We start from the raw sequence: 16,134 nt of genomic DNA on the forward strand, positions 1-16,134 counted from the left end.
AGTCAAAGGGAATATTATTTTAATTTTTCAAGGTTAATGGGCATGCATGCCGCTGATTTTGATTGGGCTGAGTGAATACATTTCTCCTGTGCGTGCTATCACAGAATATATAAGAAAAGGTTGATCCATATCAAGATACAAAAACCAGACCGACTACATTGAAGAACAATCTGAAATCTTCATGGGAAGTGTTACAGTACCACCCACATAATAGAATCAACAACAGAAAATGGTACGACCCTGCAAAGAAAGATGTGCTCAAGCGCGCGCGCACACACACACAGAGAACACAGACTTGAGGAGTAGTTCTTGATCATCCCATCATCTTGTGAATCATGCTGGGGCCTTGACAACAACAGTAGGGAAATCAAGCAATATTGCTTTCTCAATTGCTGCAGAAAAGATGCCGGAGAATTCAACATGGCTTGGATGGCTGACATAAGTAGCAAGATCTTCTGCACTGCGGAATGTGACCGTGAAAGTGTGGGTGAAGCCTTGAGACAGCATCTCAATGTTTCCCGTGTCTTGGCCCCTGTTTACCAAACAACTAGAATGAAGCTCAAGCAGATGAAAATAAACCAACTAGTGTTCATCAAACTGGGTAATTAACATTTCAAAAGGGATTGTTTATGTGAAGGATGGGAGGATGAGTCTATATCACACAGATGGGTGACTATCTAGTTGCAGTTTTGTATATGTTTTGTGCTCAGGTTCAGGGACGTTGATGATTGATCAAGTCAGTCAAACGACTCAAACTGTTTTGGGTTGTTTGATCAAGTCAAGATCTGATGATAAAAGCTGGAACTCTAAACCCCCTGAATTCATGAACAAGAATTAGGCTTGTAAAGGGCATGAAAATTGAAGTCTAGATAGAAAAAGACATGCATTGTGATGGCAACATAAGAGAGGAATTACCATTCGAAGGACTTGACGATGTCAATCTCTGAAACCAGCTTCTCCATCCCTTTCACTATGTCTTCAACCACCACTCCTTCCTTGAACTTAACCACCGCCAGATGCTTGATGTCTCCCATGGCCGGAGTGCTGATGAGATGTGTGACTACAGATGAGATGAGAGAAAGGTATATAAGGTATATATATATACACGCAGCAGACGCAGGTTGGGATGTCAACTTTGGGGAACTGTGTTTGTCTAATATGTCCGATGTTGGCCCATTACGTCGTTTGTGTTGACAGCAAGCGCAGAGGGGAAGGGAGGTCACGCCTTTGCTCGACAGTATCAACCACAAAATATTCGCAGAGGTACAAGGGGTACTTGGAAGAGAGCCCACCACATGAGTGGTTACATTCCTCCCCTCCATGATTAAATTGTCCGATGCTGACCGGTGCTTGGCTGTTTACACCGACGGGTGTCTGCCGATCCTCTCGGGGTTTGGATTGGGTTCAGCTTCAGCTTAGTTTTCAAGGACATAATCATAACTCTTTGACACTTGACAGCCTCTTTTTAGCTGTTGTGACACTGACTCTGTGAAATGGAACGGGGGTTGCTCTGCCCTCCATGAGCTGTTGGGTTCTTTCCTCCACACACCTCAGACTCAGAGATGGGTTTCTGCTTGGATTCAGACCAATGTCGCATGCACGTGCTATAAGGCATCTTTATTCTTTAGGTTGATCATTGGTGCATGCATGGACCAATGAAAATATGGTTTTATCAAGATAGGTGCCTTGACGATTCCTTCCAAGTCTGAACCATGCTTTTAGGAAGCTTTACGATCTGCAAGAGACTGTAACTCTTGTATTTGCCCAAGGAAGGTGGCTAACTAACCATTTTCCTTCTTTTTTTTTATTTATCCTTTTTTAATATATGAGTACAACACTACAACTTCAGCCTAAATGGCCAATAATTTCTTTTTACCCTTACTAAACGATTTTCTTTCCTCTTCATATTCTTAGTTTCTTACTACTAGCTAACCAGAGATCATTTTTTTTTGGGGGGGGGGGGGGTTTAAGAGGCAATGAAAATGCAATCTCCTTCCAAAGCAGTGCCATTTTGAACATGAGCCCTTTTTGATATTGAAGAGCACTGAGCGAAAAATCACCAAAGAAACCTACAAATTTGTTGAGAACTTGTGGCTGAAAAAGATTGTAGATTTAGTAAAACTACCCAAACAGGCAAATAAATAGCATCGAGTAAATGACCCTGCCAAAGTGCCAAAACAAAACAGTCCCTCACTGCATTTTGACTAGTCCTTGAGGGAACTACAGTACCCATGATACTGACCGGAATAAGATAATAACAATGTGTAAAACAGAAACTACGGATATTAGTAAATCCACAGCTTTTAACACTGCAAGCGGTACAGTATTCACAGCTCGACATGATCGAGGATATTTCTCTCAGATGAATACCAGATGCTACACGACAGGGTCTCAAGCCCCACCATAACAAAGTGAAGCATCTTAAGGAGAAACCAACAAATAGGTTAAGAAGAATTCAACAAAAAACGTGAGTGGGTCAAAAACGATAGAGATAGTACACTGTGCATGTTTAGAGGAAAGCAACAACCACCTCCACCAAGCTTGAATAATCTTTGACCCTGCTTTTATAGTTGAACACACAAAGCTGCTAAGAAGCCAGCTATCCTCAGGAAACCACTGAAAATGCTGCCATATGTACAGTAAGCCATATGAAGAAACGAGGTCTGTAAAGTGACTTCAATGCCAACATCTAGTCTCGGGCAATAGCCAAGTGTCAATGAACATAGATACAGAATACCCCATGTCTTTATGAATTTGATGGACTCTCAACATGCTTGTTTACTGATTTGTAGAATGCGGTGTCATTTGGGATCTGAGTGTCTTCTGTCAAGGAGATATTCCCTCCAACCTCTGCTGTACCAACCTCAGATGTAAACTGATCCTCTTGGATGGGTTCCATCCTTCTGTTGTCTACGGGTCTTGAGGAATACCCATGGCTAGTGTGTAAACAGTGATTTGAATGCGAGTCCAGAGAATTCATCCCATATGGAGATCGGACGGCTGAACTGAACATGGGTTGCATTATGCGTTTTCTCTCTGGAGACTGACGCAATGAAATTCGACAGACAGGACAGGTGGAATGTTGCTGCAGCCATATATCTATGCAGGTCACGTGGAAGGAGTGCCCACAGTAGGGCAGGATACGCAGTATGTCTTCTTTTTCTTGATATTCTGAAAGGCACACCGTGCATCTGACAAGTATGACGTCAGACAATTTAGTTACAAGAAATAACTAGCAAAAGAAGAAAATATATACACAAAAAGAAACAGATAAAAGGAAAACAGAAAACAGAATGATAATAAGACTTTTTAGATCAGCAATGGATCAAAGAAATTTTGTTAAAAATGATAAGAGATAAGGAAGCAAGACCCTTGGCATAAAAAAAGTGGAAGATGAACAAAATACAGTGTTGTACACTGGCCAACATATGAAACAAATAACAACAGAGCAGCAATAATAATAAAAGACATTGTTCCAAGTTATGACTGATCAGGCAAGTCACGTTGGCTAGATAAAATCCCAATTAATTTCAAATTGGTGAGGCAAACTACAGTGCAATTTATAGAGAGTTGGCAGGATCTTTACGCCTTGCATATATTTGTGTGCACAAGCACATTGTTCTCATAATATGCCTCTTTAACATAAGGTTGACATAAGGACATGATTACATTTGGTCAGAGGCACATGTCATGTTCAGGAAAAGAGTTATTGTTTCACATCCACAGCTGCTGTAAAGAACAAAAATGGTATTCCTATCTACCACTTGGATATTTGTATTCTTTCAATCAATCTCAATGATCTCCATTATTTCATAAAAAAGTGCAGTGTGAAAGTAACTTTATTTGCATATTGTAGCTAACATGTATTCTTGAACAATTTGAATATTAAACACCTTATCTTGTCCAAAATATGTCAGGGCAAGCTAGAGGCCCAAGTGACTTAACAAAGTGTTAAAACTAAAAAATAACATAGATGCACATAACATTATTATGAAAAATTAAGATGTTTCTTGGTTATGATAACAATACCTTCCATTTAATGGGGAAAAGAAAAAGAAAAAATCATGGACCAGGAGAATGCAAATGTTGTAACAGCAAAAAGGGATCTTGAGTTTGTGACTTTTATTGTTCTATTTCTTTTTAATCAGAAGCTGCTTTCATTTTTACCAATCATATAACGGTTGCATCTACTGAAAAAAATCTGAACCACCTCTTTATCCATTGCACCATAGATGGAAGGAATCGGATTGGTTTCCTCAATGCATCTGCAATAGCTTAACTATTTTTTTATCAATAATATAGCTTAACTGTTTCCAGTGACAGATATGTCGGTAGGCTTGATTAATGGGTTGGTTAAATTACCCTTTGCATTTGAAGCCATTTAATGCAGAAGAATCGCTGCTTAAAGATGTAACAAAAGGTTGTGAATTATCAAAAGGGAGATAAACTCCATTTCTGAGTTACATATGAGAGCAATAGGTTTAGCCACAACTACTAAATTGTCCTTTGTCATATGAGAGCCAATAGAGAGATAAACTCCACTTCTGAATTACATATAATTATGGAGCCAAACATGAGATGGGCAACTCCTCTCAAAACCAAACCCACCCCTTCCCCACACAGGGCATTATTGATCTTGCTCAAATAGGGGCATCACAGACAGAATGGATCTCCCATTTAACTCACCCCACTACAAGGGACCTGTCCTCTCAAAATATTATAATACTGTACTTTTGAAACCTAGAGAAGGGTGTATTATCTGAGTCAAATCAACTTGTCAGAGGCTACAGTCTGTGGATGGAGAAAAAGACAAGTAACGTGCCAAGCATCACAAGACTAACCCTTGCAAGCCCCTTACTGTACACTTACAAGCCCGCATCCAGGGGAATTATGCCCCAAAATAACCAACTCCTTGTTGCTCCCTGTATTGCTAGATCAGCAGCCAAAAAGTTCGCTGACCTTGGACCCATATGCATCTTCCCAACTAGCACCCCCAAGAGCCTGTCCTCTCAAGGTTACTATTAATGATTTTCTATTGATTTTTTTTTCTTTTGTACCAGTAACAAAGATCAATGTAATTAATTTTTTTCTATTGATTTCTAGCCATTTGCTTATAAGAAAATGATTTCAAAACTTTTTGTTACTTTTATAATCAATTAACTTCTCATTGTGGTTATTTAGTGGGGAGAAAGGTGCTTTGCCTGAAGAGACCATGAAGAACCAACAAAAAGACCAGCCTGAAATAACGAGTTTGATCATATAAAAACCAAAGAATTCCGTTTTATTGGCATTTCTTTCTTCTCTTTTCTTTGTTTTCCTTATTCATGTTATTTACTGATACATCAAGGGCAAACAAGTTAGAAAGGATGAATAACATTTTATTCTAATATCAAGTGGTTTGCTCATTTCTTTTCTTTAGGGGAAGGGTGCATACAAATGTGCTCAACTCAACTTAAAAAGACTAACTTTAGCTATTTGAGTCCACCACACATCCTATTTCTTCACACTACTTTAACAAGGGTCAAATTATAAGAGAACTTTGTATTGTACCATTAGTAAAAAGATTATCATCATCATCATCCAAACCTTGTCCAAATTATATGAGGCAGCAACATGACCCTATTCTGCCTTTCCATTCTATTCAATGCCATATTCATTGTAAAATTAGCTAGGAAAAGATTGATTGTTGCTATTAAAAAAAAAAATCTTCCCCATTTCTCCCTCCTTATCTGCTGCAATGAAATTTGGCTTTCTAGAGATCCACCTAAGTTGCATCCTTATTCCTGGTAGAATTTATCTGATCTCATTTAATAGATAAGCCAAAAATCAAGGACCACTACCCGTGCATTTACTCCATCAGATAACAATAGCCAAGTCACCTTCAATAACAAGAGAAGTGGTTCATGCTTGCACATCAAAATAGGTGCCTAAGATAATGCACCACACCTCCACTCCAGAGAATCCCTTGTCTCCAATCAGCCAGCTCAAGTCCAATAAATGCTCCCATCTGCAAAAAGTTCCCTCAACCAGATGGTGCACAGAAAGCCCTGATGTCTGCTTGTTTTGAGGTTGAGGAAGAGCTCCCAACAAACCTGAGAAGGATTCTCTCTAGGATAGGAGGAATGGCCATGTAGGGACTAGTGAGTAGGGCCTTTGGTGTAACTCTATTCAATTTTGAGTCCTTACTATCCCTCATTCTGGCACCTACTAAGGCCACTCCTAAACTCTTTCATATGTAACCATCTTTGCAACTCATCTGTTTCAATATTCTCATTTCCGCTAGACTCATTTTCTGGGTGTGCAAAGATATAAAAGACAATAAGGTATACAGTAGGAGAATTGGAAATAAAGAGAAAAAATTACAAAGAAGAAAATAGGGTACACATTCCAATATAACATGAGCCAAAATCACCCGAAAGGTTCACAAGAAAAAAATTGCAAAATCATTTAAAATCAAGTTACAAAAATTAAAATGGTAAAATGTAAGTTCAACTCAAAAATCCTTAATCCCAATAATCTGGGGTCAGCTACAAGAACCCTGTCTCACCATTGCACCCTATCAAGATCCATGTTTTCTGTCAAATTGAAGTCTTTAGATGATTTCTTATTACTTCATACTATATCTTTTTAGGCATTCCACTTGCTCTTTTAGAGCCTTCTACTGGCACCAAGCCACTCCTCATTGGTACCTTCATTGGCCATTTATGCACATGGCTCTATTACCTTAGTTGATTTGCTCTCAACTTGTCACCTTGTGGTACTACTCCCCCAAGTCATTCCTAATGCTCTTGCTTCTAATTATAGATTCCCAACGCTATGTTACATGGATGAAGCGAGGGCATAGCTCAGGCAACTAAAGACTACATCATCAGTAAACTGCATACACCACAGGAAAGGAATAGGAGAGTTTTTTTTTAATGGGGAAGTAAAACATCAGAAGAATAGAAACTAATATTGGTGATGGAATACCAGTCAGCTTATGCCAAGTTTAAAGATATTGGTAGATCATCATTTGGAGCTTATGTCTGCAAAACATTGGATGTTGTTATTGATGGGATAGTTGTACTCCTTTTCAGCGGTTTCAGTTTTTTTGGTAGTTTTGTGTTTGATTTTGGGTGATATCTCCTCAACTACTGCTCTAATGTTCATTTTCTATTTAATAAACTTCTACCTCACTATCAAAAATACCTACAAAGCGTTATCTGCATTACTGCATACATTATAAAATATGGATATATGTATTTGTTAATTTTCTCACCTAGGCATCAACTTGCCTTGCAAGGACAAAATGCTTAGGCATCAAGTAACCATCCTTACCTACACTGGCTAATTCTCTACTCTTAGGAGGCTTTGTCAGAGATGCCTAAGCCAAAAATAATTCCTTTTCAAAACACAAATATCTTCAAAGTTCAAATCAATCACAGATAAGAACTCAGTCATCAAAAAGGGGAAAGAGAAATTTCTGTATTTTTGTCTAAAACTATATATAGAAAAAAAACCAAATTAGCTTCATGCCAAGGATGGGCAGTTAATGATGCTGTTTCCTGACAAAGGTATGATGAAGAATGTCCAAATAGATTCTATTGACTAAGCAAAAGCAATTAAGTCCTAGCACCATAGCATGGTATGTATCATAATGAAATTAGCCCTAAACAGAAGTATTGACATCACATTACTAAAAAAAATGACAACAAACATGAAGAAGAATGGTGCTGGAATACAAATATTTGAATTCATTGCAAGTTGATTGAATCTCAGCCCAATCCAAAAAATGAAGATGATCTCAAATCCACCTTGTTTCCTGAGTTCTATTTTTTATTGAAGATAAATAAAAAAAAATCATTAGAAAGAAAGAAGGAATGCAAACAGGTGATAAGAAATCACCCCAAGGAAAAAGAAAAAGCCACCCTGAAAGCAACCTCACAGTTCAAAAATCACAAACCCCCCTATATTTTGAAGCTTAGAACTCACAATTACAATTCTTCCCACGGCCATAGAAGAACAAAAGGAAAATGTCTTCAGCTCCCACCACCTCACTCTCCTACCTCCGAAACTTTCTTCCTCCAAAATTGGCAGGCATTTTCTTCAGTTTCTCGGAAGAATTTTTGCAAACTCCTCATTCCCTGTGAAATAAATCCCCAATATTTTACTCACCTCCACCTCCTTATTAACTACCTCTTCCAAGTCTACCCTTCTTTGAACAACATAAATTTTGTTCACTTCCACTTCCTTCTCCCACACCGAATCATCTGAATCCAAGTCTTCTTTATCTTCCAGGTCTTCAACAGGTTTTGTTCTGTCCTTTGTTTCTCCAAGGGCATGAGCAGGGCTTTCCATGATCCCCACCCTAGCTTCAGAGCCATCCTTCCCTTCCTCTTGATCGGAATCTTGACAAGTAATGTCAGCTATGCTATCAAGAACATCTCTAGATTTCTTTGTCCAAACATACCTCAATCCCTTAATTTTGGTAATATAAGAAAGTCTAGAATTACCCATCTATCAAGTTCAAAACTACACAATTTAGACATGACTCCAGAGTATGTAGAGTAATGGCTAAAAGATCGGCAATGTACAAGTCACAGTTATCTCCTATCTTTGGTTTATCATTGCAATAAAATTTTAGTTGGTTTGCCCAGTTACTATCAAAGCCTTCTATGTTAGTAGATAGTAACTAGAAATCTTCTACATTATTTGTTTCAAGTCAAAGATAGAAGTGGGAATCCCACCAAACTACCACAAAATATAAAACAACTTGTAATGAAAAAACAGAAGAATTATACTAGGTGCATGTTGATGCTGAAGATTCTGTATGTATGAACACCATTAAGAGCTCCCAAAAAATCAACAGCCAGAAAAGAAGACAAAAAAACCTCATTAAAATGTATGTTGATGCTCAACTGTCCTCTAAGATCCTCAAGTATTTGACTTATCAGCTTCTCTTCAGAGCAATGTTTTAAAAACAGATCTGGAGGCTTAACCATTTTTGCCTCCGGGTTGTGGATCAGTGATTCAACCATTTGGGTCGAGTGGGTCAAACCGTGAAACATCAGTGCACACACACACTGATGTAGGAGTAGGACCAGCTCAATTCTAGTCCTTAGAGAATGTTGAATGGTCTTCTTTGATCAGAAATTTATGGCTGTTGATGGCTGTAATGGCTTCTTGAAGGAATGAGAAAGAAAATAGAGAGAGAAAATACCCGGAATCATTCACAGGGTGCCTTGAATCACTCTAGGGTATGGGAATCACTCACCATAATTAACATAAGCTGAACAAAACTCAATAAACTTCACGATCTTTGTGTAAAATGTCCATACATATTTATAGACTCTAAACTCATAATAACCCTAAGAGTCAAACTGTTAGACTCAATAATCCTAGTAGAACTCAAACAAAGCTGGCATATCCTATTTCAATTCAAAGAAGACTTAATAACTCTAATCCTACTAATGCAATGACTCTGAAATTTTAAACATAAACAAAGTATAAATAGACAATCAAACCCTGTTATTAGACCCTACAGAAAATTTGTAAAATGGCAAAAATATCCCTAGTGTCGAAAAATACAGAAATACATAAATTTTCACAAAATTCCAATTTTGACTCTTCAGCTCCTGCATCACACATGTATCAATTAAATAATGTATAATTATATTCTACATGAAATATATGCATATATAAGGTTTATATTGGGTCTAATTTACATTTTTTCTTTTTTATTCAGTTTTTAATTTTTTATAAATAAAAAAGATAAAAATTGATATTGGAGGCTAAAAATGGCACTTCTTGGAAAAATTAGTGGGGCAGTAAGTCATTGGGGAAACAAGAGTTGTAGCACCACCAGTGGTGGTGGTGTGGTCAATCGGGTCGGAAAGAAACATGAGACTCTTTGAAAATCAGTTGAGATCAGGGGAGAAAGTCTTAAAGAGCATTTGGGGAAGGTTATATGATCCTGGGTGTCAACTCACAAACTGTTCAAGAATTGTCCTTACAATTGTTTTTTGGAGTATGGTAATCTTTTTTTTTTTTTTTGATGAATGTTTGGAGTATAGTAATCTTTTTGTATGATGTTCTTTTTTTGGTTTTCTGAGTTGTACAAAGTGCTTGCCTTGCTCAGTGCCTCAATGGGCAAGGCTGCTCTTTCAGTCTTCTATTAATGAACCTTTTCTCTAAAAAAAAAAGGTCCACTGGGAATAAAAATACAGTAAAAATTTTGTTCAGCCATGAGCAATACAGTAAAAAACATGGTTAAAAAATGAGACATGCATTTGAAACATCTTCATTTAAAAAGCATAGAAAGGGAAAAAAACAGCATATTTATGTAAAGGAATGTATAATCTATTAAAATATGCATATGATCCCTTATTTTTGAGAAAATACTTTTCATATACTATATGTTTTCTCAGTGTTATCAAAGTGTTGATTAGTCAGTCACTACTCATGATGTGCACCTAGAACAACAAAGCATTGACTAGGTGAACTAGTCCATAACAAAGTTACCTTAAAGTTTCTATTGGCTACATGCAAGCTGTTTTTTCAAGTATTAGTGCTGAAATACAGTTGACTGATGGTTTATAAAATAGAAACAATGCATAAAGATGAAAGTGGAAGACAGGTTCTTTTATGTTTTCTTGCAATCAGTAGTGTGGTAATAAAGAATTGCCACAAACAAGGGGTACATAAATTGGTCAAAGGTTGCTCTCTTTCTTTTTTAAAAACAAAGGCTTAATTCCCTATGCTAGCCTATCCAGACTAACATGTTTATGTCGTGACACAAAGATTGTAAATGTTCAGTATCATTCTTTTATTGCATATTTACAGTCTAATATTAACTTATTTAGGAGATTGCATCAATATCATAAATTTAGAACACATCTTTTCTAGTCAATTAGTAGATGCCTAAGCACCGATATTTGTTGCATCAACTAGTAAAGCCAGAATGAATAGAGATCATCACATTGATTACACTGTATTTTCTTAAAAAAGCATAGTTCATGAACTTAGTGAAGTCAACTTGGAACTTTGGAAGTCATGGAGTTGACTTGGGGAGCCATGTTATAGAATTTTATCAATTATGCATATATTACATTTTATTTTATATTATAATGAGTTCAGAAGATCCTCTACTATCTAATTGATAGTTCAGATAGGCCTTATTCCTCCACCTGGGATCATCTAGGGAGGTTTCATAATTGACTTGATAAGAAACCTTTCCCATTGATTAATTTAAATTTTTAAAGAAAAGCATGAAAAATAATATAAATCTATCATTAAATTTTTAAACATTTATAATACCAATTTTCTGCATTTTAAAATAGTGTATATTTAAAAGGTGTCTAGGTAACTGATAGGAATCAATGAAAATAAACTTGGCCAAGGGTCACAGGAGTCTTTATCACCTGACTTGGAGGAGTCATAAGCAGAATGAATCAACACCATGACTTGGCTCATGCTTGCAAGTGGCAAACTATGAAAATCCATATATTCCAAGGAATTGGCAAACTATGAAAAAAGTTGGCATATTTCTCTGGTATTCATTCAGCACAGTTTTGATTAAAGTATAAAAATCCAAATATTCCTTGCATAAATTACCATGTTTGTGTTATCTTGAGTTACTGCTACTTAACCCCCAATTCGGGACTCTGAAAACTGTCCCTTGCCAATCAAAAATACAAAAGTAAGAAAATGCATATTCTGAAAAGGGCTAGCAAACTTAATTATGCATACCCAACTATCAGAAAATGAGGTCTGTTGAGAAACCAAGGGACTAATTCAACATGCCTTATTGCCTATGTTCACATGAATAGAAAACAAAATTGACAAATACAAATCACCTATATTTTAGGCTTGACATCTTGTGAGATAATATTCAATGCTGCAAACTGTCACTTTCTGAACAAACAAGTTTATTTGAAAGGTAGGCACTAGAGAATGGCAATAAGCTAAAAGGTATTACCTTTTTTACTGGTACTGAAAGGTAATGAAATTTACAATACCTTTTTATCAGTAAAATTTATGATGATTTTATCCCCACAAATTAAATAGAAGCACCATGGGCAACAATTAGTTTTCTAAGTAGAACTTTAAAATATAGGGAACCAAAAATTTAGATCAGAGAACTCCTATAGGTCAGCAGCTTATCAACTAGATAAAGTAACAAGTACTTGTTGTCATACAGAAATATTAGTTGTAGGTGGAAGATAAGGTGAATACAGAGGTAACCATGAGAATTTGCAGCATGTGCCCCAGTTCATTTCAGCTCTGTACACCAACTAGGTTTGAACAAAATTTTTAGAAAATGTGCCAAGAAGAGGGATTTCCTTTGCTTAATTGGGTAAAATATTTGGTTGAAATTTGTTAATGTGTGTGCTACAGGACTCTAGCAAAAGAAACAATAAGCAAGTCTAAAAACTGTAACTCCAACATCTGCAATACTAAAAATGGCATAAAGAAAAGTATTATGCCTCTGTGGTGGATATGGAAGTTAAAACAACAACAACAACAGGAATCACTAAAAGTGTACAAGAAGGTCAACTCACAGGGTATCTTCTCCAGATGAGAACAACTCATCACTGAACTTCTTTGTAGGAAAAGTTGCTACCACAACAGGCTCCAGACCATGAAGCCCTCGTTCCAGCTGTTTCATGGAAAAGAAGTGCACAATAAACTATAAGTGACATATAAAAACAAAATAAGGAAAATTTAAGAAGATCTGAGATACGTGACTATTCAGATTTACGCCTTATAACACAAGAAGCCCAAGGATTCAATAGATATGTTAGAGGTCTTCAGTTTCTATAGTAATCTAATAGAAAGGCAGAGTCTTTGGGGTAAAATGATGAGAAAGAAGAATATTGCAAACGTGAATCAAGAAACTAGAACCAGCAGTCGAAGATATGAGAGATCAAGACTACCAAATAAAAAATCAAGAAAACACCCAGATTGCTTAAACTATGGTCGCAGCAACAAAAAGATGGAGGAACCCAAATTAAGCAGCTTTTTTCATGTATAATTCCAACAGCCCTTTTAATTGTAGTAAGGAAATTGAACCCAATCGTGAATCTTCAAGAATTTCATAAAACACATGGGCTTAGGATTACAGCAAGGAAACAAAGAAGATATGAACAAAGAAAATCACTTCAGGATACCAAATTAATATTAGACCGAACAAATACAATGTAGAACACCCCATTCAGAAGCCCTGAACAAAATATTAGACCTTGGAATCCCAATGTTCATTAACCAGATAAAACCAATGATCCCATTTCTATAATTAACCAACCACGACTCCATTGAATGGAACGAGCATTGGCATTTTAGTAGCAAAAAAAAATTACAAAACAAGAAACAGTTAAACATGAAAAGAATGCTTACTAGACTAAGATCAGATCTAGAAGCTGTAGGGAAGGATCGTCTAGAAGCATTCAATTGGATCCTAGCACAAACGAGCCTCGTACATACAAATACTATGAACATCGTACTCACAGCAAACCCAGTAATAGTCATCACTAAGTTAATACCCGAACTAATCATAGCTCTTCCTCCGCTATAATAACCTCAAATTCCTCCGTAACTTCTCATGATCTCTGTTTCCTTCTTTTTTGTTTCTATGATCCCTACTCCTAAAACACTAGACCCCACACCTACAGTAGCAATTCCGCATGATGAATCAATCAGTCACTCCCAATTCAACCTTCAACCAAACTGCAGTTCACCGTCTCCTCTCAAGTTTCCGCTTCGCCAGTCTCTTTGTCTCTCACTGTGTCCATGTGGCTAAAGGAAGGAAGAGTAAAAGAACTCGCAGCCATGGCAGAACCAATTGAGAGCTCACAAAGAAACCCTAGAGAGAGAGAAGAAGAAGAAGAAGACTTGGATTTGGATAGTGATTAGCGTCCGTGATTAGCGGATGATTAAATCCCTATAATATAGGGTAGACGCTGAATAGAAATGGAAGTAAGAATTATTATTATTATTATTATTATTGAATAAATATGAAAATTGAGAAAATAAAAAAAAATATATTTTACAGAGATGAAAATCGGGTCGGATTAGGAATTAGGTGGAACCCACCGATCAGAGTTTGACCTGATCAATTATAACCATCTGATCTGAATAACAGTTGATCAGAAGATCCTGTTGGTGGTGCTGCTGGAAGTCAACCGGGACTCGGAGACATGTACGCCAGGGATAAGGTATTGACTATGAATTGATAAATTAGCGCAAAGATCAACTTTAAGGAACGGTCAGGATGAATTTTCCGATCTGTTGTCGATGGAGACGGGCAGCTTGCCATTTGTTCTCAACGATGATGATGAGTAACTACTGTTCACCAAATCTACCATTGTTAAATAAATAAATAAAGGTAGGAAGAAAGGAATAATTATAAGGAGACCGGACACCGGAGAATAACACCATGAAACTTCCTGATTTCTCCCGGCCGTGCCGGCTCGCGGGCCGTTCTGGGCCATGCTGCCTTCCTCATCGATAATTTGGGGGTCGGTTTGATATGGTTCCAGCTAAGCCTGTACTAGATCGGGTAGACTGCAGGCCATGCTAAGTTGGGTCATATGTCGGGCCTTAGGTGTGGGCTGAATTGGGTTATATTATATTTTTTGTTGTTTTTTTTTATTTTTTTTATTTTTTTGTTAAGTAAAACTAAAATATTTAACTTTCCTTTGAAAAATAAGAAATCTAACAAAGAAATGAAAAAAAAAAAAAAAAACTTAACCAAATAAGAAGTCAAAAGAGAAAGACTCAAAGTGAATAATAAATTGGAAGAAAAATAAGAATTTTATTTCATTTAAATTTGAATGATATAAAGTATACAATGGTTGGATGAATGAAATATGAATATTGGAAAATAAAATAAATTAATAAAATATAAAAAAAATACAATATAGTTATAAATTGAAAATAAAAATTATGTTATTAAAAAATATCAAATAAATTAAATAAAATTAAAACAAAATTTACAATAACTTGAAAAAATATTATACGACTTCATCATTTTCTCCTATTGTTTTTGACTTTGATCATCTGCTTTAAGTAAAACATCAAGTGTATTGTCTTGCCCTCCTTTTGACTTGTAATCCATCTTCAACATCCGGCCAATCTTTAAAGCAGATGCATATTAATAGACTTTTATCATTCATACAAATTTTCTTATCGCCCAACACCATATTACCTACACTAAAACAAGACTGATGGAATTGTAGACACCGGAGGGATTAATAGATCATGTGTCATGGTAGCGAAAATCACCTTAATACCTCTACTAAATCAAGACATGGATAATATTTTGCATATTCACTCCACCATGCTAAAATATCAAAATTATTTTGCCTAAAGTAGAAAATTTTACTTGTAAATAAAAATTAATTCTAGTAAATAAACTTGTTGTCGATGTAGTGGATTTCTGTCTCTTACGTATTAAATAATAAAGGTTTTCTCTTCTACTACTAGACTCAAGTTCGGAAGTGGAAGATGCAGTTGTACAAGTTGTAGAATTTTTATTATTCCCTGTTACTTCAGATTCAAAGAAACTGTACATTTTACATAATAAACTATTAATTTCTTGTTTTTATTTCCAATTTCAATATTCATATTTTCACAATATGTTTCAAGTAAAATATCTAAATCATCTTTTCTAATCCTAAGATCTAATATTGTAGTTATATATATATATAATTTATTTTCCATGATTTCAACAATACTTTTAAAATGTGGTTTCTTTCTATATTTTGCAAAACAATCACTAATCATCATTAATTGATAAGCTAAATTACAACTAATTGAATAATAAATACATAATAATTCATTAGTTGCGTCATAAAAATGTTTTAAAAATCTTTTATACAAATTGTCATTTCCTAATCTTCCTAAAATAAGAACTTGTTTGTAAGAAATACAACTTTCTAACATAGCATAGGCAGAATTCCATCTATGTTTAACATCTAATATAAAATATTTATATTTTAAATCATAATTTTGACATAAATATTTAAATTCTTGTTTTATTGCTCTAGAACTTTTAATATATATAATACAACTTCTAATTTTAGAAATATGAGTAGAAATAGTATTTAAATCATCCTGAATACATAAATTTAAGATGTGACATGCACATCTAATATG

The 16,134-nt window shown here is 35.7% G+C and overlaps 2 protein-coding genes across 2 annotated transcripts; both read right to left on the reverse strand.

The window, feature by feature from the left end:
* Nucleotides 1-108: 108 nt before the first annotated feature.
* LOC148871098 (Stress responsive A/B Barrel Domain-containing protein) lies at nt 109-1,096 on the reverse strand. Its single transcript, XM_088973434.1, has 2 exons — nt 916-1,096; nt 109-532 (listed from the first exon to the last, which is right to left on the reverse strand). Exons 1-2 carry the CDS (start codon nt 1,032-1,034, stop codon nt 334-336), a joined length of 318 nt encoding a protein of 105 aa, XP_088829560.1. The 5' UTR covers nt 1,035-1,096; the 3' UTR covers nt 109-333.
* A 1,169-nt stretch (nt 1,097-2,265) lies between these two features.
* Nucleotides 2,266-14,161, reverse strand: LOC148871099 (RING-H2 finger protein ATL38-like). Its single transcript, XM_088973433.1, has 3 exons — nt 13,375-14,161; nt 12,540-12,637; nt 2,266-3,191 (listed from the first exon to the last, which is right to left on the reverse strand). The coding sequence occupies exons 1-3, from the start codon at nt 13,531-13,533 to the stop codon at nt 2,747-2,749; spliced, it is 702 nt and encodes a 233-aa protein (XP_088829559.1). The 5' UTR covers nt 13,534-14,161; the 3' UTR covers nt 2,266-2,746.
* Nucleotides 14,162-16,134: the final 1,973 nt, after the last annotated feature.

The sequence above is a fragment of the Nelumbo lutea genome, chromosome 2, assembly GCF_056320005.1.
Source record: "Nelumbo lutea isolate HS-2025 chromosome 2, American lotus-T2T, whole genome shotgun sequence".
Taxonomy (NCBI): domain Eukaryota; kingdom Viridiplantae; phylum Streptophyta; class Magnoliopsida; order Proteales; family Nelumbonaceae; genus Nelumbo; species Nelumbo lutea.